The 23,275-nt window shown below is 31.1% G+C and overlaps 1 protein-coding gene across 1 annotated transcript in view; it reads left to right on the top strand.

Moving 5' to 3' along the window:
* Positions 1-18,282, top strand: part of alpha-Man-Ia (alpha-Mannosidase class I a) — a 94,080-nt gene extending 75,798 nt beyond the window's left edge. The window contains exons 9-10 of the mRNA XM_035351284.2: positions 6,883-7,055; positions 8,801-18,282. Of these exons, the coding sequence (XP_035207175.1) occupies positions 6,883-7,055; positions 8,801-9,037 (410 nt within the window). The 3' untranslated portion in view covers positions 9,038-18,282. The remainder of the gene's footprint in view (positions 1-6,882; positions 7,056-8,800) is intronic.
* Positions 18,283-23,275: the final 4,993 nt, after the last annotated feature.

Here is a 23,275-nt window from a genome sequence, read left to right as displayed (position 1 = left end):
GAAAGGGTGAAGACCGTGCAACAAAAAATATCTTCAATGACGGATCATCAGGCACATGGAAAAAAGGCAGATCAAATCTAAGATGTTTAGACTGCCTAGAAAATGGCCTATTGGTCTTAAAAACTAAAAACTGGAAAACACAAGGAGGGAGAAGATTGGCCTGGAAAAAGCTTTTTGATAAGGCCAGGGCCCGCCCAGTGCTGTCAGGGCATTGAGGAAGGAAGTAATGCAAAACATTTATGCAGAATCATGAAAAATTACTGTTGCTGATCATTCTGTAATACAGGGTTCGTACAGTCCTTAAGAGTCCTTAGATTTTTTGGAATTGATTTTTGGTCCTTAAAAGTACTTAATTTTGGCTAAACTCAGCAGAAGGTCCTTAATTTTAATCATCTGAAAATTCTGTTTGTTTTATGACTGCCATTTTGAGTGTGAATTAGCATTTTGGAGAAATATTTTTGGCGATTCACTGACATATATGGTTATCTTTTGAATGGGTTCATGGGTTATAATTTGTTCCTATTTCTAGTATAAATGATGGAATACTTGCGTTTCTAAGCAAGAAGTGAAACATAAGCATTTCAAAATTAATTTTTTCTAATAAAGAGATTTTAAACAACTTTTCGCTTTTGGGGATGTGAATTCTTTTATTAAACGGTTCTAAATTTGGCGATTTTAACATCAGTTTCTATAGAAAATTTTTAATTCCGAGATCTGAAAATTTTTCGACGATTTTTTCTTTAAACATCATCACATTGTTAAATTTCATTAAAATAATGGTAATATATTGAAATTATATTTAAAAAACAACATTAAAATAATTTTTTTTTTTTTTTTTTTTTTTTTTTTTTTTTTTCTGTAATATTGTAAAATTTTGTTTTGGCAACTTATACAATATTTCAATCTGAAAAATAAACAAGTTATAATGCTCTAAACACAATTTACGAAACAGTTCTTAGCAAAAGCAAAATTAGCTATGTAATTAATTAAAAGTGTCTTGTTTTTAATTTTTTCAGGGTAAGAGTTTTTCCCATGTAATTGTCTCAGAATGTGCATCAGTTTTCTCTATAAAATTAATTTTATACTTTTTTCCTCCTATTTTTTCCAAAATATTTCTGGCTGTCTGCTGTTACAGAAATGGTAGGGATAATTTTTCTTTAGGATCTTGGACATTGCAGCTTGGAAAGTTTGGAAGGATTTGAAGGCAAGATTTATAGACCCACGATTCTAGAAGATTCGAGAAATATGTGACAAAAGGAAAAATGTCTCTGTGGTATCAACATGTAATTGATGTATTTTACAGAAGTTTGCAATGAATTTCTTACTTTTTGGAGAACGTCTGGAAGAGCAATGAAAACATAATATTTCAATGCTTTACTTTCTGATATTGGAATCTTAATATGTTTATCTTCCCTTTATTTTCTTTACTTTTCACTAGACTCAAGCATGGAAAATATCAAACACACATCTTATCACATGAGCAGGCATTATAGAAAGGGATTTTTTTATTAATAAAGAAATTGAAAACTTAAGTTTAAAAGATTCATCTAATATCTAATATGCATCATTCGTATAGCTAGCACTAAGTATTTTCCTACCTGATGCAATTTCTTTGGATCCTAAATTCTGCTGCCTAGTGCCTTTCAAAATTCTGCTCTAATTTCTAAAAGTTTTGCCATTTCTAGATTTTGTTGTTAGGTGTGTCACTAAATTCTAAAAATTCTGTCACATCAGCTCTGTAGCCGGCCTTTATCGGTTAGAAAGATGAAATATGAAATATATATATAATGAAATATGAAGTTTATATTACTAAAGAAATAAAATTAGCCACTTTTTTTATACATTCTGAATGCATTTAGTGTTTTTTAGAATACAGTCAAAAGTCGTTAATCCGGACTCGTCGGGACTTCGGCGATTCCGGATTATAGATCATAAGTTTAAATTTGGTAAGATGGCATGCAGAAATTACAAAATTAAAAATATGAAACCGTAATTTATGAAATAAAGAACAATTATGATCTAAAGGGTATCAAAATTTACAAAAAGGAAAAGCTTAATATTTATTTGTTTACTTTATTAAACATTTCTTTCAATGTAAGTTGTTCAGTTAATCTTTAATTCTATTAAACAGACATAATTTCTTGTTTAGTTACAAAGTTCCTCTGTTCAAGTTCTATAATTGCTGTGTCAAGAATACCGACTAATTTGTCAATCGAAATTTTTTCGTTTTCAATAACCTCTGTTACTTTCTTCATTATCGGAAGCAAATTATAATGGCGAGGAACTTGTTTTAAATCATATCAATAACGGAGTACATCGAGATGAAATACTACATTTAGTAAGGAATTATAAGCCAAATAAAATAAAAACATCTGCCCTGAAGATAGGGATAGTGCTGACAGATCAACTTCCAATTCATTGCGCGCCGCGGCATTCTCCCCGCCGAGCAGCGTGAAATTGATAAACAGATTTCGGATTTCGAAACATATTTTCACTTTAGATCCTTTACATATTAGCAAATATATATCGGAAATTCTATTTGATGTAATCGAAAGTTCAAGCTTACTTTTATAAAATTGCTCTAACAGTCTGCAAAAAATAATAAGCGAATCCAATTCGAAGATTAATCTGCAACTTTAACCGAAATAGATAATTTTAGCTTAGGTTATACTGTCCATTATACATTAAATGCGCATGCGTAAACGTTTTATGCGCACACGCATATTCGCAGCCGTAAAGGGTTACGCGCACACGTAAATGCAACGCATGCGCAGAATGTTTGTGGCTTTGAGGTCCGGATTATGAGTGTCCAAATTAACGACTTTTGACTGTAACAGAAATCCTTAATTAAATCCAAAAATTCTTAAATGATAAGGAAATGTGTTGAAGGAAGAAACTGAATACATAAAGAAAATTATTCTTCAAGGATATGTGCAGTTATTATTATTATGTAAATTACCCAATTGTTTATGATTTCAGCCTTTACTATAATTTCCCATTTCTGTTTCCTCATGTGATAGAGTTACTGAGTCAGATTAAATTAAAATTAAATTGTATAATCTTTTTTAGTTTTAATTTGACTATTTTTGTTTAATTATGTCACCGTGAGCTGTAATTGATTTTGTTCACATCAGAGCATGCCTTTATGTTCTAAGTTCTTTTTAAATAAGAGGCTTATTTATGTAGTTACTTTCAGACATAGCAATAATATGCTTCATGTCTGTCAGGGGTTTTGGACTATTTAACTTTTACCAGAACAAGAAAACCCTCATAGGTACATTGTGGAGAGGTTGTTAGGAGATAAAGCACACAGAAACTAATGAGAGCATTGGTTTGCATATTAAGACAAATCTCTGCTTATTAGAAAAGGTGCTTAAAGAGAAGGAAGTCGATATAAACTAGCCAAAATGTCTGGGATGGCTTCAAATTAAAATGATAGATAAATATTTTATTGAGTGTTGTTGTTACAAAACATAAATGTTTTTTAGCTTTTAATGTGTAATTAATTATCCTAATATTAAGAATCAATGCCATAAATTACATATATTTTAAACTGTGAAATTTTATTAGATTTTAATAGGGCTTTTTTAACAAATATTGTTAAAAAAAAAAAATTTATTAGTGGCCATGTAAATCCATAAAGACTGAAGTAATCAAACTACCTAATTTAATTATTTATAACTAAATGCTTACCCTTAAAAATTATCTCTACATATTAAAGCTAGTTATTGCCGTTCATTAATACTCACTGTGTCACAAGATAAAATACAAAAATGTAAAAATTCAAGTAAAACTTTGCATCTCGTGAGACTTAAAATAATACAAAATAACTTATCACCTCTGTTGCTTTAATGTCTTATTGGAACCTAAGTATTGTTACGGATTTGGTATTTAATTAGCTAATGTTAGTAGAATTATAAATTAAATTGTTTATTCCCTGTGCAGTGCAGTGCAGTGCATGATGAATATTAAAGGAAAGCTAAGCCAGAAAATTAAAAATACAAGAGCATGTGCATTTAACGTTTAATAAATGAATATCTCTTTTTGATTTCAGGAAAGTTCCAGAAAATTCTAACGCGCTATTTAAAATCTTATAAAGAGGAGGAAAACCTTTCAATTCAATTGTTGTTAATTAGTTTGTTGTTGTTTTAAGAGTTTGTTTAGAAAACTGCTTTTGTTGACTGTAGCGAATTCGCAGATTAGCTTTCTTTAGCTGTTTTGAATTAAGTTCTCTTGAACGTTTGAGTAGTTAAAAGATAACTACTGTGAGATATTGTAATACTGCATGAATATCTGAGGAAATTTAAGCATTTTTGTTGTGATAATAATAACTTTTGTTTATTTTTCATCGGACTTGTGCACTCATTTCATAACGAACCCGTACACACGCAACAGTATATTAACTGGTTTACAACCCCTGGAACTCTACAAGCACCTACGATACTAACTGCATCAAACAGAGCCTGACTAACTTTCAACACTTACCAATCGTACCTTTCAGGTTCATCAGGCCTTTCAGGTTTGTTCTAATCAGCAGGTGTCCCTCTAGATAAGCAGCAGCAGTGGCAACATTCAGTCTTTTGTTATGAATCATGCTGATTGGGATCTTACTTTTCATTTTAATGTATGCCATTTGACATATGTTACCTGCTATTTACTAAACCTCTAGACTGACCAAGTATGTGACAAAATGAGACATAAAAAAAATCAACATGAAGCTAAATGTTAGTAAAAAGTAAATGTCACTTATCTTCTTTCAAATATGTCCAACTATTATAAGTGTAAAATATTTAATGCTACTTGATAAATTGCTTAAAGTTTATTTTATTCTCAAACTTATTAATAATTATGTTAATTCATGTTTAGAAATAATGCATACTACTTATGGATCTATTTTATTTTTAGGATGGTATTACAAAAGTGAAATTCAGGCATAGATAATATTTTTAGATGAATTTATTCATTTGCCATTTGGTCATAGGTCCTTAATTTTTTTCATTAATGGTCCTTAAAAGAACCTAATTTCCGTGTGCAGAAATGTGTACGAACCCTGTAATATCAGAAAATAATAACTAAGCCACTCAGTGGCATAATTCAAGTTCTGTTGTGTTAGTCAAGTTCTTGAAGGTCATTTATAAAAGGTCTTCATTTCTAATGATGTTTATTTTTCTGTTGTTTATTGATTTTTTTTTTTAAATTGATATAAGTTGTATGACCAAGTAAACTAGATTTACAGATTACAGTCTGTACTTGTTCTTAATTCAATAGATATTGTTGTATTTTATATGGATATTTTTTTTCTTTTTATTAAGCTTAAAAAAAAAGCTGTAAAATTATAACTTTTATATGTTATTATATTTATAAAAGTTATAATCTTACAACCTCCATAAATTTAAAAAAAATATATATCTTAATTATTTTAACTGAAATAAAAACAACCTCCCTCCTCCTCCCAGAAAAAGGATCTTTTCTGTTATATGACAACATGGGTCAAACTATTTTCCAAGCTATGTAAATATAATGTATAATGGATCACCTGGAAAGTGCTGTGGTTTTCAAATTGAAGCATGTTTTCCTCTAATTATTTTATTACTGCTGTTAAGGGATGACCTTGACTGAAGCAGATGTTTAGATAGTCTCTGTCAACTCAAGTTGCATAATTCTAGTATGTGTAATAGAATTTTTTTCCCCCTTTTCTTTTTTTTTCCCCAATGCAGTGCTAAAAATGGAGAATCCTGAGATGTTCCCTTTTTTAATATTATTCTCTTATATTTTTAAGAATAAAAAAGTGTTAGATAGACAGCTCATAAAGTTTATGCTGTATGTGGACAAAATGGTATTTCTAATGACAGTCAAAAAATTCTGTAACGTGCTTAATTGCGGGTAAATTTTGGTTTCGAAGATGTTGCAGCTAAACAAGGACCCATTAAAAGCAGCTGTAGCTGAAATACTATGTTATACAGTTCTGGAACTCTCTGACAGATTAAATATTTCCAAAAGTATAGAAGTTGATCATTTGAAAAAGATTGGGTATATGCAAGCCGCAAGGATATATGGATACCCCATGCTTTAACAGAGAAGAATATGCTCCCTCAAATTTTGTCTTGTGATTCTTTGTTGAATTGAAATAAAGAAGCTCCTTTTTTGAAACAGCCCAATGCTGGAGATGAGACGTAGATATGATGCAATAATGTTATGGAAAAATCATGGTGTAAGCCCAAAAAAAAACTCTTTTAGTAATACTGGGAGGGAGGCTGCATACCAAGAAAAGTTTTTTTTGGGGGGGAGGGAGCACAAATAAACCATATACTGTGAATTAGTGCTGCCAAATCAGACAAATTTTGAAAAGATAGTATTAAATGGACCAAATGTCGTGGTGTTGTCGTGTCATGACAATGCACAGTACCACATTTCGATGAATGTGAGATGACTTATTGAACATGGCTAAGATGTTTGTGTTACCACCTATATTCACTAGACCTTGCTCTCTCAGATTTTTATATATTCGCCTCATTTCATTCTCTGAAGAGCCTGGAGTTAACTTCTTTGATGAATGTCAAAGAGCATCTTAATGACTTTTATAAATAAACCTAATGACCTTTTAAGAAATTTTTCAGCTGCCGACGAGATGGTGAAAATTCATAGAACAAAATGGTATTTATGTGATTCAGTGAAATTTCAGGGTTTTTATATATCTTCATGCATACTTTATGCAGCTTCTATCAACAAAAGACTGCATAACTTTCTGGTTGACCCAATATATAAAGCTTTATGTATATAGAGTTTGCATTTCGTGAAGAAAATTATTCTTTTTGATGTGCTGTGTATTGCGGTAGTGTAATAATATTTAGATGCTATTTTAAAAAAAAATTTTCCCAACAGCAACAAAGATTGGCCCAGAATCTTTCCGTTTCTCAGATGCGAGTGAAGCGAGAGCCCTGAAGCAAAATGAGAAGTACTACATCCAGCGACCAGAAGTGATTGAAAGTTACTTTATTCTTTGGAGAGTGACCAAAGACCCAAAGTACAGGCAGTGGGGCTGGGAAGCAGCACAGGTATTTCTGCAAAACATATTTTGGCACCTGAAGCTTTATTTCTCTAGATGTGTAATTTAAGCATGAGAAAGTGTTTTCTTAGTTATTCTTATTAAATCATCCCATGAATGATGATGTTTCTTGGAGTAAGTTTTTCAAAAATATGGATTTAATATAATCATAAATATATGTAAATATGTATTTACATTGCTATAATGATTCAAAATTCAAAACAAGTAATGTAGTATTTTCTATATTTTCATCACAACAAGTGATATGCAACACAACAAGTTGATCACAACAAGTGATAAATTTTCTGTATTTCCATCTACAAATGGGCAGAACTTCGATGAATATTGGCTGTGAAATATATATTTTCATTACACTAAAGTACATATGAAGTTTTGAGTCGAAAAAATCTCAAAGCCCTGTTGATAAAATTTTAGCTAAAAAAATCTGTTACATAACTGGACAATTTACCAAAATTCTTTACTTTCCACAAATCATTCTCTTACTTCTAGCAGTTTTTCATTTCTGACACTTGTTAATATGTATACTTCTAACTCTAATACTTAAAGGGTTAACTGAAAAGCCATTGTCTACATCAAAATATCTTCCTGATCATATTGGGCATTCAGTTGTTAGTAAAGAAGTGATATATCTAATAAACACAGCAGTTTCCTCTAAAAAGTAATATATTATCAATTATTTTTTTAAGTATTGAAAAAATTAAAAATATAGCCATCTGTGTAAAATGACATAGCAAAACACAAAAATATTTTTAATAAGTTTTAAAAAGTTGTATTTTTTGTTTTTTTCATTAATGAAATTGAACATATCTGTGAATTGATGTAAATGCCTTTCACATCAGTTGTCTGAATTATTTGAAGTAAGACTCCGATTCTCTGATGAATCCAATAATTATTAATAAATTAATTTTGTAACAGTTATTAATAAAAATGGAGTATACAATAAGATAGGCAATTCCTACCTTAAGGCTCATTCATCTCATAGTGTCTGAAAACTAATATCAAAATATTTCACTGAACGCAAGTCATAAAATTAGATTATAATAATAAGGCTTAAAACACTCTGTAGATTGTATTATTTGAATCTTGAAATCCACATTAAATATATAAAATACCATAATTTTACAAAGGTTTTAACAATAAGAATTCCATTTGAAATTACATTACAAATTATTGTCATCCTCAGCTTCAAAACGATAAAAAATTAAATATTTTGGTATTTGCCAGTGTTTTCAAGTAATGAGTTAGTATTTTTATGTGTTGATGGTTTGTATAAACTTAGTGAATAAACATGTGAGAAAATCCCCCCTCCCCCCACCAAAGAAATTAAAACATTTTGAATCTTTTTTGCAATTCCAAGCAATAGCAATTTTTAAAAAATGGTGATATCTGTACCAAGTCTGAATATCTTCAACACAGAGAAATTTTCATCAATTTATATAATGTAAATAGCATAGCAAAGATAAAAACGGTTTAACAACAGTTAACACTCTATAAACGTAAACATTGATCATTTGAGTGTGTCTACACTTCATAGCTTTTTCTTCTTCACTGATAGAAAAATCTGAATAAAAATTTATTTTGTTTTCCTAATTTATCGATGTTTTCATTTATTATAAGTAAAAAATCAAATTTATGCTAATGTTTATTAAACATTTTAGAACTTGTTTTGTAATGAATAAAGTTTATGAAACATTGTTCTAAATAAATGTCATTATTTTCCTTCCCTGCCAACAGGCCATCGACAAACACTGCCGTGTGGATGGCGGCTTCACAGGTCTGAAAAATGTGTACATGATAGACAGTGCAAAGGATGACGTTCAGCAGAGTTTCTTCCTGGCAGAGACACTTAAGTATCTGTACCTTCTTTTCTCCGAGGATGACCTAATACCCTTGGACATCTGGGTACTGAACACTGAAGCCCATCCATTGCCAATTAAGGGGAAAAACCCAGCTTACAAAATAGTCAGCTGATATTCCAATATCTCTGATGCCATGGATCGGCCAAATTTAAGAAAAACCAATCAGTAAACTGCTTTTTATCCTAGAGAATGTTTTCAGAATTATTCAAATTGTCAATTTATTTTAAATTGAAAATTTTATGGAAGGTAATTTATGAATACAGTAGAATGATATAGCTCTTGTTAAATTATTAGCATTGCCGCCGATTGCGTATCATGTATTTTTGTAGAACTGAATTTTGCGTTGTTGATTCTTCAGATGTGTATTTTTCTTCTGTACATTTCCATTCTGAATCTTCTGTATGCTAGATTTTTATTTCAATAAGGTGTCATTTTTTTCCATTTATTGTGAAACTATTGTGCAATCAATGATAATTCATTGATGGTGCTAAAATGTGATACCCTAAATATGTTTTATTGATGTTAGTTTAAAACTGCATATAATGTTATAATCTTATATGAGGGTGATTTACATTATGCTCAAAGTGTCACAATTGTCATAGGCACAGCTTATATTTGAAATTACTTTATATTTTATTCATATGTAATACTGCTAACTCTCTGGGTTTCATCGGGAAATTCTCAGCTTTTCCTGTCATTTCTCGGTAGATCACTAAATTTCACATATTTTGTTTTGATCCTTTACTAAGAAAGATGCTTCTGAGCAGTAGATTAAATTTAAATAGTGTAAATGATAAATTAAATTCCGTCTTCCCACCTATGGTGATTTTGAATATAATTTTTCTCATTAAAATTTATTTAATCTGAATTATCTAATTCAGTTAATATTTCTATATACATTAGATCAGTATACATCCTAGTCACAAAATCCGTACCCAGGCCTTATTTTTGCTACCATTAATTGTAAAGTGTTTTAAATAATGCAAGGATTCTTTTATTATTATTATTTGAAGTAATCAATTTTTAAAAATTACGAAATCTAACTTTTTGCATGTTTCTGTGGTCTATTTACTTATATTTAGGGTAATGTTATACTTCCTTTTAAAAATTAAAACACACTTGACTTCCCTACAATAAAAATCGTCCAAGATATTTCATTTCAAATTTTGCTATTTCTAATGTAATATTCAGTTTCTATAGAGGGGTTGGTTAATAAATAAGTTAGAAGAATTCCAGGTTGATAATTTTTTTCAGATTAAGTACTATTCAATAATGTGATTTGATAGTGTCTTTAAGGGGTGTTGGAACCCCCTATACAGACAATATTAAATTGGCCATTTTCGATGTACCTTTTCTCAAAATCTGCTGAAGACACATGCTTGAAATTTAACACCTTTCTCAAAAAAAAAAAAAAAAAAATATTTTTGTAATCACAAAAAGCTGATTTCAGTATATATTAGGGAACATAATAAATATATGTATCTGTGAGCAGTAGTTCCTGAGAAAAGGTACATCGAGTGTAAAAATATTATGTTTGGAGAAAAACGTATTTTTTGTGTTCGATGATAAATTAAAACTAGATTTATAGTTCTAATTTTCATAGAGATTAAACTATGGTATTTTTAGAAAGCTAAAAGTGTAAAGAATTTTAAAATGCAAAAATCCCAGTTCACCCTTTTTTGAAGATTTTTGACTTCCAACATCCCTTAATTTATAATTTTGTTACAATTGGTATGCCGAAAGAATTTTCACAAAAGTAACTCATAAGCTTTCAAGTATGTATAAGTATGTTTTTAATATTCACATGTAGTTTTACTACTTTAGAGTATTAATGTGATAATTATTCAAAAAAATCATTAAACTACAAATATTTTTTATTTTTAATTACTGTAAATAATATTACAAATTGGCTCGAGGATCTCCCATAGTTTCATATTTCAAAGTTGGCCGCTGTGTATTGATAGTAATTTAAATATTTTCATTTGCTGCATAATTTAATAACTCTCATTTTATGTGTGTAATGATTTTTTTTTTTTTTTTTTTTTTTTCAAGAATACTTATATGTTAAAAACATAAAATGGAAGTAAAAGTAATAAGCTGAAATAAAACTTTGAACTAAGTTTCATTCTAAAAGCTGCAATAAATTTTATGGCAATAATTTTATAATGATTAGAGACCAGTAAGAACTTAACACTGTGAAGATATATTAAAAAAAGGGGGGACATTATTAGAACAGCATTTCAAACATTTTTCAAGTGAGGACCACTTTAAGAAATTAAGAGTGTTTTGCAAACCGTTTCACTCTTGCTCCCTTCAAAAGCAGTTTTTCTAACATGTATTATTTTAAAATGCAATTAATTAAAATTGATTTAATCTTATGTTGGTATTAATTAAGTCAATACAAGAAAAGTTATATTCATTTTTAATAATTCAAGGCTATTAGAGTTTTGTGTAAACTTCATCTCAAACTAAAAACTAAACAAATGTTGGTACTCACATTTAATGACCCTGATGAGCTTGCTGAATCTGTGCAAGTATTCTGCGTGTGGATGTATACTGGTCAGTTTAAGTCTGAAATCTGAACATGTATCAAGTCAGTTTGACTAATTTTTATTTGATGAAAATACTTTTTTACACAGATAGTTAGAAGCAAAGTGTGAATTATAATTTTTAAAGCACTATTATATATCACTACATTGTGTTTTTCATTCAGTGTCAGTTTCTTATTTTCAAAATGGCAATGGAAAGGACCATGAACCTATGAAAATTCATTTTATTTACCATTCAGGAAATAATTTTCAAACTCTGATTTCAAAGAGTTTCGAGATGTGAACATGCATCACTGCATGTTTCTTTTCCCAATAGAAATATCATTTTCTACTATGAAAGATTCTAGAGTTTGAAATGGTGATACATTTCTCTGTTTTACCCAATAACCCATGAACAAGTTTCCTCTCAAACCCCTTTATTTCATCATAGGCAGTGAGAACAGTCAAAGGATTATGTTGTAGACTGAGAGTCAGGCAAATAGTTTTGAGTATGCATCTGAAAGATATGTCATTGTACTTTGCCAGTGTCTTCAGCAAGAAGTAATGTAAAATCTTGTTGATTTTGTTTGCAAATGGCAAGAAATTTTTTCAGGTCTCCAAAGGATACAGTGGCACGTTTCTGGGACCACAGTTTAAGAAAAGCTGCTGTTAAGTTAGAATACAGCGCCACCTATTGAATATGGAGAGAAACGCACTTGGCCATCTGGATTCAGCTAAGCAACATGCCAGAGCATGTATTAGAACTGAATGTAGTTAATTACTGTCAGTAAATTAGTTCTTTTACTATACAGTCCACTCATTAGTTTGGAAACATAGTACAGCTGCCATAGAAGAATAAACTAAAACAATTCAAAATTTGAAATGAACTGATATCTTTTCTATAGTATCTCTTTAGAGGATTGGTGCCACAAAGTAATTTAACAGGGCAACAATATGTCTGCCATTCTAATCACATTGGGTATAAAATATTATCAGTTTGCATTCTTGTCCATGATTTAAAGTTGTATCATGGCTCGATAATGAAATTTTGCATATGACACTTGTGATACTTACTTCCATAATGTGAAGGCACAACAATAGTGAAAGCCTTCATTGCATACATGTACTTTGTAAAGTATGCAGTTTGTTATCTTTTGTAAAAAAAGATTAAAAATTTATTTGATAAAGATTCTGAATTTGTTTAAAACTTTCAGTAATGTTTAAATTTAATGTGAGTGTTCTGGATGAACATGACGAGAGGTACATAGGGAATGTAAAAATGCAATTAGTATCTTATTTTGTGTAGTTGTTTTTTAAATAATTTGGGACCAGTAAGTTTTGCTTTTAGTGCATTATTACTGTGTATGTAGAAGATTTTTGTTTGTTTTGTGGGGGGGGAAGGTTTTCTTTCTCTTTAAATGCTACATAGAATTGTCTTCATTTGTTGTTGTTGGCCTCCAAGCATACATAGACACAAAATTTATTTCATCTTCCCGCCCACCAGCGTCTGAGCGGTAAAGTCGCTGAACACTGGCAGTTCGATCCGAGGTTCGAATTCCATGAACGGGCTGGCTGCATGGGCGTTTTTGTGTTTTCCCCATGTGTAACGTGTATATGAGCCAGTTTCCCTCAGAAAGTCCTCCATGAAGGCATCCCTCCTCTTAGGCAGATAGCCCTAGTGTGCTTCGCCATAATTAAATACACCTTAAATTATTTCATCTTCCCATATCCTATTATAATATTGGTCTCTGCACAGTGATAATTGTTATCTGGGAATTTTATCTTGTGCTGTATCTCAAACTTTATCTTACAACCAAATTTATTTTATCTCTGAATGGGACTTTTTCGTGAATTTTATCTTGTGCACTAAGAATTGAATTTATCTTGCAAGCTGTATTGGAAGTGAATTTATCCTAGTCGTGAAACATATGTGGATCCATAACTTACTTTATCTTCCCATAGTACACTATCAGTTTAATTAAATTAGTTTAATTTAAATTTTTATTTGTTTTGTAAAAAATCTCTCTATAACAAGACAGGGGTCTTCATTTATTGTTGGTGGTTGATGAGCATATATGAACTCAGAATTTATTTCATCTTCCTGTGGTCCATTATAATATTAGTCTCCACATAGTGATTATTTTATCTGGGAATTCGAATTTATCTTGGTGGTCTACATTAGAATTAAATTCATGTTGATTTCTATAGTTCGACCACCTCATCCGCGACCATGATGCGCAAACACGCATGTGCCATTCGGACCGAATTATTCTGAAAATAGGGTGGAAGGATGGGGATTTTCTTTTCCTCCAGAATAGCTCTTTCTGGAGAAGAGAAAACCTTTCACGTCGCAGCAAGTTATACCACTCCTTTTGGATGAGTCTATGTGTTTTGGCAGAATGCCAACCAGGGTTGCGCTTCAGACGGTCGATCTATATCTTGGAATCTTTATTGGAATTGAATTTATTTTGAAATTCAGTTATTAGGTGATTATTGTCTCCACAGTAAAGGCAAAGATTACCAAATGGCTATAGAATTTTTAATCTTGGAAGTGCTAATACTTTTTCATAAAAGCTGATGTCAAAAAATTATTACCTACTAAATTTAAAATTTTTTATCAAGTCTAAGATTTGTTTTCAAATGATCTGTCCAACAGGAGCAGTACTGATTTGTTCAAAAGTTCCAGCTTATTTAAAAAATTAATAGCAAAAAAAAAAAAAAAAAAAATGGAAAGAGTAGAGAGAATTTAGATTGTTATAATAGTTATTTTTTAATAAGCATGTGTATTTAGGGTTACCATATTCTAAGAAAAATAATCCAGGGCAATTTATGAAAAATCATTTTGCAAAGTAAAAATACCAGTAACTTTTAAATAATCTTGCTTCTTGCATGACAAAAAATTGAAGACACACAAAGCTTTGCAGAGACCAATATTTAACATAGTAAACTAAAAATAAAAGTAATAGTAATAATTAAATAAATTAATGCATTAAAATAGATTAATTTTTTTACATACTTGAATGTATTTTTATTGTGACAAAAAGGTTGACCGTATAAAATGGAAAATTTCTTCTTTCTGTACCTTAGTCTGAGTATGAGAAATGTGTTTTAATTTTTCTCCATTTTTGTCGTACATTTGTGTTCATTTTATGCCTCTGAACACCATCGTTTTTAAAAAATAATATATTCAAGCATGATCAACTTTTTTTTTACATTTCTGTAATTATCTGTAATTTCATGAGTTCTATATTTATTATTCAAAATATGTATTGTATTTGCATAATTTAACAGATTCTGTGTTTAAAGAATAATATGAACAAATTTATAAAATTTGCTTGCCTTAAATATATATTATATATATCTTTTTTTTTTTTTTTTTTTAACTATTTTTATATGGTCACTGAATTTTTAGTACACTTCAGTGCAGTGCAGCATTTAATGTAAATTATTAGTAAAGAATTAAATTACTCTAAAAATGACACAAATAGCTATTAAAATCTGTTTTCACTTCCATATGAATAAAATAAATGTGTTCAAGCCATATTCATACTCAGGTTGATATTTCAGTAGATATTATAACATGTGTTTTTGCAAGTCATAATTTTTGTTTGCAAAAGTATGTATATGGCAGTGACAAAATATTTGTATTATTTCAATTCCTAATAAAGGGTAATATATTCAAAAGGAGTAATTAACCATTTGAGTGTCATAAAAACTCAAAAAATTTGTGTCTTTTTTCGCCTCCAAAGATAAACTGCTTGCCGCTGACACTGGGCTTAAAAATGTTTCTTTCCCCTTCACCAGCTGCTAAGATCTGTTTCGTAAACTACCTATTTATCACACTCAAAGATGCGAAACAGTGTCACTGTACTTGGGAGACAATTCTTTTGTTCTAGTCTCTTATCTGAAAATTAATCAATACCTTACAGCAGGGTTGCCACTCAAACAGAAGAATGAAATTCCCTGACTTTTTCAGGTGTGTTTTAAGAAAATTCCAGTCTATGCACCTAATGCACATTGGCTGTGCTAAGAGGTAAATTAATTATGGTATTACTTGAAAACACACAAATTTGCCAATTACATATGACTTATAATATATGTATATATATAATTCCCAAAACATTACTATTATAACTATAATAGGAGTTGTTTTCTCCACTGAATATTGAGATTAGAATCTGCCCAATCTGGATTAAAGAAGTCCCCCCCCCCTTTTTTCAGACATTTTGAAGCTAAACAAAAGAAAGAAATCTATTTAATGATATTTTTAAATAAATTCAGGTATTTTATAATTATTTAGCAGCATACATAAGCAAAAAAATATGTACATTAAATTTCGTGATGGTATGTGATCATACTGCTAGAATTAATTTCAGGATTATGCCAGAGAAAATTTTCTGAAATTTGAAAGTATTATTTACTAATAATAAATAAATTTAGTGGGAAGAAGCAACGTTAAATCATATGAATAACATAAAAATAAAGATAATTACTTAAAAATTGAATTAGTTATGTTATTTTAGCGAATATAGTTATATTAAATGGTTAGCCTAGATGACCGATTACTATTTTTTTTATTTTACTGCAAAATGACAAATAAGGCATTTATTAAAGAAAAAAAAAAAAGGTTTAAAACATTTTGGGGTAAAATTCTAGCATATGGTAAGACCTTGGCACGATTTTGAAAATTGTCGCCAACACCAAAATGACCCATTTTACTGCTCATTGTAATGTCGCCAAATCCCATGTGTACCGTTCATGGAGGTTATTCTAACCAAAGAATGTCTATGTGAAGAAGGAAAGGTTCCATAGACGTAATGCTATTACGCCGCTAGAAAGCGGATGGAAAATTCGCCAAGGGATTTGACGACGGAACCTGGCAGCCAGAATTTCCTCTCCGTGATGTGTACAGGAAGTTGAGGAACTGTTGTTAAGAAGAAACGTTCTTTGACAAAATGTTTCTTTTTTTTTATTTTTTTGCAATAATTTAAACACGGCTTTCCGTAGGGTTCTTTTTTTCCCCCTCAAAATAACTAATCCATTAATGAATTTACCTGATCGAAAAAATATTTTCTTTTCCTTTAAAGTTTAAAGAAATTTTAAACGATATTCATTTTATGAACTCTTGATAGAGTAACTTCTAACTCCGACATGGGCTTTAAGCTTTGGCAACTGATATTTCGTGCACAGCTGTTTCCCTCTATGTTGGAACGGAGACACTCCTGTTGCAGAGAAGTTTTTCCTTCTTAACAATACATATTCTTTGATTCTAACCTCCATAGTACCATATACTAGGATTAACATTCACTGCACATGCGCATGCGATTCTCGAGGTTACTGGAAAGCAAAGCTGCTGGAAACTTGCTTTGACTTTCTAAACGACAATCTAATTGGAGCTGCGAAAATTGGCTCTATGCCAGCTGCCCGAATGATGCTCACGCGATACAAAATTCGCCAAGAAAGTGATCGCTTCCAACATTGGTGCAAAATTCGCTTTTTGGGGGGGATCGCCATATGAAATTCCCTGACTTTTCCAGATTTTGACTAAAATATTTAAATTTCCTGATTTTTTCCAGTTTTCCAGGTAGCGTGGCAACCCTGTTACAGGCACACTTTTAAATGAGCAGTAGTTCCTATTGCAGTGCTAGCTGAAGGAAGAGTGGAAGTGCATTTCTTTTCCTCATTTTTTAAGTGAACTTTGCTTTGTATGATCCTGATACACTCCCACTCTGTATGAAATGCAACCAGTTAAGCCATAAATCTTCTTTTTATTTTTGTTGCATTCATGGAAAACATGAAGCAATGAGTCTCTATTGAGGGTAACAATCCAAGCCACATTTAGCTTTGATGAACGTGTTTTGTTGCTGATGCTTAGTGACACTTTTCACATCGATGAATGTGTCTTAGTGCAAGTGGTTACAAGTTCTATATTTAAATCAATTTTAAAATATAAATTTATTCCAATTTAATTTTTTGTAAATCTTGTTATATATCTAATATTAATTATACATATTTATGTAAAAATCTGTGTATGTCTACTTGCCTATACAGTACAAAATCCGAAATCCGGACCTCCCGATCACCAGCAATAAATAAAAATAAAAGAATAAATATATAATATTTAAAAAATTCCCTCCCTTCTCTTACAAATACAGGAATGGAGAATGTAATACTTAACAAAAGGAAGTGGGTGGGCTGTAAATGCAATTTTATTTTCGACTAACTGACATTCCTGCATGTTACATTCAAACACCTGCTGCCTAAGAAAATGGTACGATAGCCAATGACAATGTATTGATTGATGTTGGCCAGGATCTTACTTTCTGCCCTCGAGTAGTTGTGGGTGGGGGTTACTATTTTTCTATCTGTCCTAAACAATACATGAAGTCCCAATGTTGCTATGTCTATATGTCATCTTAACTAGATTTAAACTGATGATCTGAAATTCTGAATCGCCAAAGTACTGACGATTCTTGATCTCGGATTTTCTACTGTATTATATTTCTTGCAAGAGGCAATGAATTGTTACGGAGATTATAAAGCTTTAATGTTTTGTGCTGAAAATTATTTCATATTGAAATAAATGCCAGTTTTTTTAGAGAAGTGATTGTCCTATATTAGTTTTCATTAATGCATTTGAATTGTGTTACAGACTTCTTTTTTAAATTACGAGTAAGGAGACTCATATGCTTGTTCAGAATGTTACTACAAACTACCTTGCATTATTTATTTCTGTTGGAGTGTATTTATAAATATGTAAATAGATAGGTGTAATAAATAATTACAACTTTTCAGAGGGATTAAAAATAAAAGTTTTTTTTTTTTTAAATTGTTGTTGTATTTTTATTTATTGTATTTCCAATACAAAAGGTCATATCATCCTAATAGCTTTTACATATTACTCTTACCTAAATGATATTAGTATAAAGGAACATAACGTTATGAATTTTGTATTTAATTAGCTAATTTTAGTAGAATTATAATTAAAATTGTTGTATTTCCCCATGCAACACAGCGCTAGACAAATATTGAGATGAAGTTATGTCGGGAAAAGTAAAAATAATGTGCATTTAACATTTAATAAATGTAATTGACTACTATGTTAGCTGTAACCGTAATTCTACTCTTTTTGCTTTCCTTTGGTCCTGAACGAGTGCTGAGGCAACTAGTACTTCTTTCGGGGTATTATAATTCTTGAGATATTCCATGACGCCGAAGCAGAAAGTTCTATTTTCGGCTACAGATCCAGTAAGTGAAAATTCTGTTCTTGCCGGTATTGTGATATTGTCTTGTGCTATGATTTTGTGGACAGTTTTAACCCCTTCGTCATTAACTCTGAATAGGGCTATGTTCTCAGAGGCAGAATGAAGTTTATTATTTTTCAATCCAAGGAAAAATTGTGTTTACTTAGAAAGTCCAATCCGAGAATACAAGGATCTGTAATATCGGCCACATATGTCGCTTCTCTAAATTATAAAAATTTTGCCGCCTGGTGTGTCCGTACCGGCTCTGAAGTCGGCTCAGATCCGGATATCATTTGATAGCCCAACTGCTGGTTACTTGCATGACACAGTGTAAAAAAAGTTCAACAGAATAATAAGAAAGAGAACAAATTTTTTGGAAGCTTTTGCTGCTTAATATCGGAGTAAGTGCCCCTCCCTCACCTCCTTGGCTAAGTCCATGATTAGAAATTGATTCTTTGAAGTTCATTTCCACAATAAACTTTTAAAATTTCAATGCATATGAATTGTTAGCTTAGACCTTTTTTGTATTCCTACATATAAATACATATACTTAGAAACTTGAGGTTCTTTCGAGACTCCATTCCTGAACTGGTGCGCAATGACGAGTTTTCGCTATTATCTGAATTTTTTTTTTTCAGAAAACAGATTGATGTAAACATGAGGAAAGAAGTGGGGATTTCGCGAAACCTGTGTTTTATTTTTTGATGTATCACTTGTGATTTTGACGTACTGATTGACGAAATTTAACTTCTGTTTTTCATGTCTCGAAAGTGCGTTTTAGGATATATATATTATATACAATGCTTAAACTGCGCTGGAGTCTGGCTCCAGTATTCAATTTTTAAGGTAAATTACAATTCTAGCCAGAGCCCTAAATAAGATGAGCTCCAGTACTTCTTTTTATAAAACTGAGCCACAGTTTCAAGGAAAAAAAATTTATAATTCCTAACTTTTTAGTTTAATAATAAGCAGGTCTTGCAATACTCTATTTCCTCAGAAATACGAGAACATAAGACCTTCAAGTAAAGTCCCTTCACTTACATGCGGAAATTTTTCCCTTCTAAGAAAAATCAATAAATTTGGGGGAGTTTGTTTAGGAACACGTAAATTTCTCGCCATGCCATCATATCTAGTGTATTGTTATTGATGGTTACAGTTAGTTATCCTCATAGGAAGGAAAATGTGCGTTAAGTGACAGCAAGTACAGCATGAGGGAAATATTGAGATAAACTGCTCAAGCACATTCTATACATTGTCTTTCCGCAGTATCCACTAATGTAACCAAATACGAGGGGCGAAAAGCGTAACCAGCAACTTTACAGTCATCCTTAGGAGTCAGATTCAGGACTCATTTTACCTCTGACACACATCCGCTTGATGGCTATAATTATATCAGCAAAGAAAACGTTCTACCTCACCAAGATTTCCTTCATTTTTTTGTTTCCACCCACTCATACTCTCACACCCTCATTCTGTTTTACCCTCTTTTTAGCATTATCTGAATTTTCATCAGCTATATTTTAAGTATATTTAATTTTTGTGATGATAAAAGAACTTCCCTTTTCCTACGATCAGAGCTTAAATTGCGCCAGAGCTCACCAGATCCCGGCTCTTGATGCTTCTTAGTTTTTGTAATAAATCATAATTCTAGTCGGAGCGCACCGGAGCCCTAAATAAGAAGGTTGCCGCACTTCTTTTATGTAACTGAATAACAATTTCAGTAGAAATTTTATATAGAAAATGTTATTTTTAGCAATAAAATTATATTAAAAATCACTTATTAAATTTTAATTCATCTCTTTACATTTAATTTTAATTATATAATAATTATCGATTAAATAATTTATAAATATTAATTAAATAGCTATTAATTAATTTGATAGTAATTAACTATTTAATTTTAAAATTATTAATGAGCTTAATAGTCATTTTATTTACTCTTGTTCCTCTTTGCTGACGGTCTTCCATAGGACTCCAGTACTTATAATTTTAGAAATTAAGCCCTGATTATATATATGAAATAAACAGCAAGGAAAAAACAGAGCACTATTGATGCGTACTTAGATCTACATTGAAGAGGAAGCTTTCTCATTGCGTTGTATGCTAATATGTTGAGTTCGTAATATTTAAGAAACTTGGCAGTCATGGCGATTTTAATTCCATTTTTATTTCATATTGACTTTTTTAGCCACAGTTCCTTGGGACTCTAGTTTTGCCTATTCAAAAACATTTTCGTTTTTAATATTATTGCGATAGGAAGCATGCCAGCGAAATTGCGTCCAAGCAGGGTAGAGAGCGAAGTTGAAGTGCGTAGTTATGAGAAACATAGAACATAGGTTTTGGTTTACAAACATAGATTTTGGTTTAAGTTTCAGTTCCCAATTATTAAATCATCAGCGTACATTCATGGACCTTATGAGAAACAGACCAACACAAATGGCTTTTCTCCCTCTTCTGACGCATTCCCGGCTGTCACCTTGATATGACTTGCAGAAACTGCATGTGGGTGACGTGCATCCTGCCCACTGGGTTAGTCTATCTCTTATAAGGTCCATGCGTGCGTTGCGCAGGCCATCTAAAATAGAATGATCTAGAAATACCGCAGTCCAGAGAAGTTATAACGATTTTAAAGAGTTTACCGTTAATTTAAATTATAATTTTGATTCACATTTTTTTTTTTTATCTTACACACACAAATATATATATAATACGTAGTGTGAAGTATGCTCTTTCAAAATTGCTCCACGTTAAATAAGTACATTTAATTACATTATATTACATAGTACAGTTACATAGCAAATACGCATTACACAGCTCTTCACACTACCTTCTCAAAACCCATGCCAACTCTCGCTCAAATCGAAACTTTTCTCACATAGTTAAGGGGTGCTACAGCGCCCTCTATGGGAGATCTCAACATACACCCCACGGATGACAGTTCAGGACATCAAACTACCTCTTACATGAAATTATTACTTAGCATTATTCTTAGTAAACATATAATTTCTAGATTAAATAGTTCCTGTTTATAAATGAGTAACTAAGCTTAAACAACATATAAATGTAAACAATCAATTACACAAAATTAGTAACATAAATATGTACAATAATATTAAAACTTAGAGAATTCAAATGAATATCGATGAATATCAAGTTAAAGTTCAAAATTTTCACAATACTTAACTGTCTATTGGTAACGCACACAGTTTGTGAATGAGTGTCTTGAATTCACAATCAGCAGTTTTTACTTTTACAACACCAACTCTGTAATCATTACCTGGGTAAATTTCGGTGATGCGTCCCAGTTTCCATTTTAAGGAAGGTGTGTTATCCTGTTAATGATTACTAAGTCATTTACTTTAATATTTGCTGAAGCACAATGCCATTTTGTGCGAACTTGCAGTTGAGTCAAATAGTCCTTAGACCCTTTCCTCCAGAAGGACTGCGACATTTGCTGAACTAGTTTCCAACGATTGCGAAGTGTTAGTGTCTCGTCGCACACATTTGGTTCTGGAATAGCCTTTAATGATAACAACCCTTTCAGGTACTATGTCAATGTATGCTCCTGTTTCTTTTCTTTTATTGCCTAAACAGGTAAGCCTGATGATATATAGGACTGATGATGATTCTATGTAAGTTAGCTCCTTTTCGATAATTCAGTGTGTTAATGTCTGTGAAGATTATTACTTTTTGCTATGCTTAAGTTAAGCAAAATTATTCTATTTTATTAAATAAAGATTTCGTAGTTAATTTTTTGACTTATGATTCTTTAATGAAAACTGTGCTTTGAGGAGACGTACTCATTACGCCTTCAGTGCTAATGCACAACCAACAATTTTACACCTGCTGAATAATTTATTTCCGTAACACTAACCAGGGGCATCATTATTGTTTTTATCACCCTATGACTATCAACACCGCAACTTAAGAAACGATTTTAACACCAAAGAGCATGGTACTCTTTTATGTTGATATTACGTTTACCGTCAATTACAGATTTCAGCTAACTGCGCTGCAAAGTGTCGTGTGTTGACCAAGAGAAATTTAACAGAAATTTCCATATGCAGTAACTAGATTTTGTAAATGATATTTACAGGGGAAAAGATTACATTTAGTGCTATTTGAAATGAGATTAAATGGTTTGTTATTTAGATAAACCTGGGCCGATGCCAGAGATGGTACGACAGAATTTTAAAAGGCAAAATTTTTAGAATTTAAATAAGCCCCAGCAAAATAAATTGAGGAATGATGAAATTTTAGAATTTAGGAAAAGCAACGAGATGCAACATTTAGGAGAGGCAAAATTTTTAGAATTTAGGGTGGCACCAACACTGATTAAGCATTGTTGGAATGTTTCTATAAAAATGTACAAAATCTGCAACAGATTAAGACAACCTGGATCAAATGAAATTGAATATGACCAAAAAAATATCATAAGGGCAGTAAGAGCTTTCTGACAGAGAAAAACGTAAAAATTTCCCTTATTTATCCAAGTAAAACTCATTGCAAATTCAAAATATTTTATTTATAGAAACTAACACATTATCATTATGTTAAAGTAAAATTTTGATTTTTATT

This window comes from Stegodyphus dumicola, chromosome 1 (assembly GCF_044657685.1).
Source record: "Stegodyphus dumicola isolate Sdum_Otavi_A_Nest chromosome 1, ASM4465768v1".
In the NCBI taxonomy this organism is placed as follows: Eukaryota; Metazoa; Arthropoda; class Arachnida; order Araneae; family Eresidae; genus Stegodyphus; species Stegodyphus dumicola.
The sequence above is the reverse complement of the archived record's forward strand: the minus strand, read 5'-3'. Positions and strand labels throughout refer to the sequence as shown.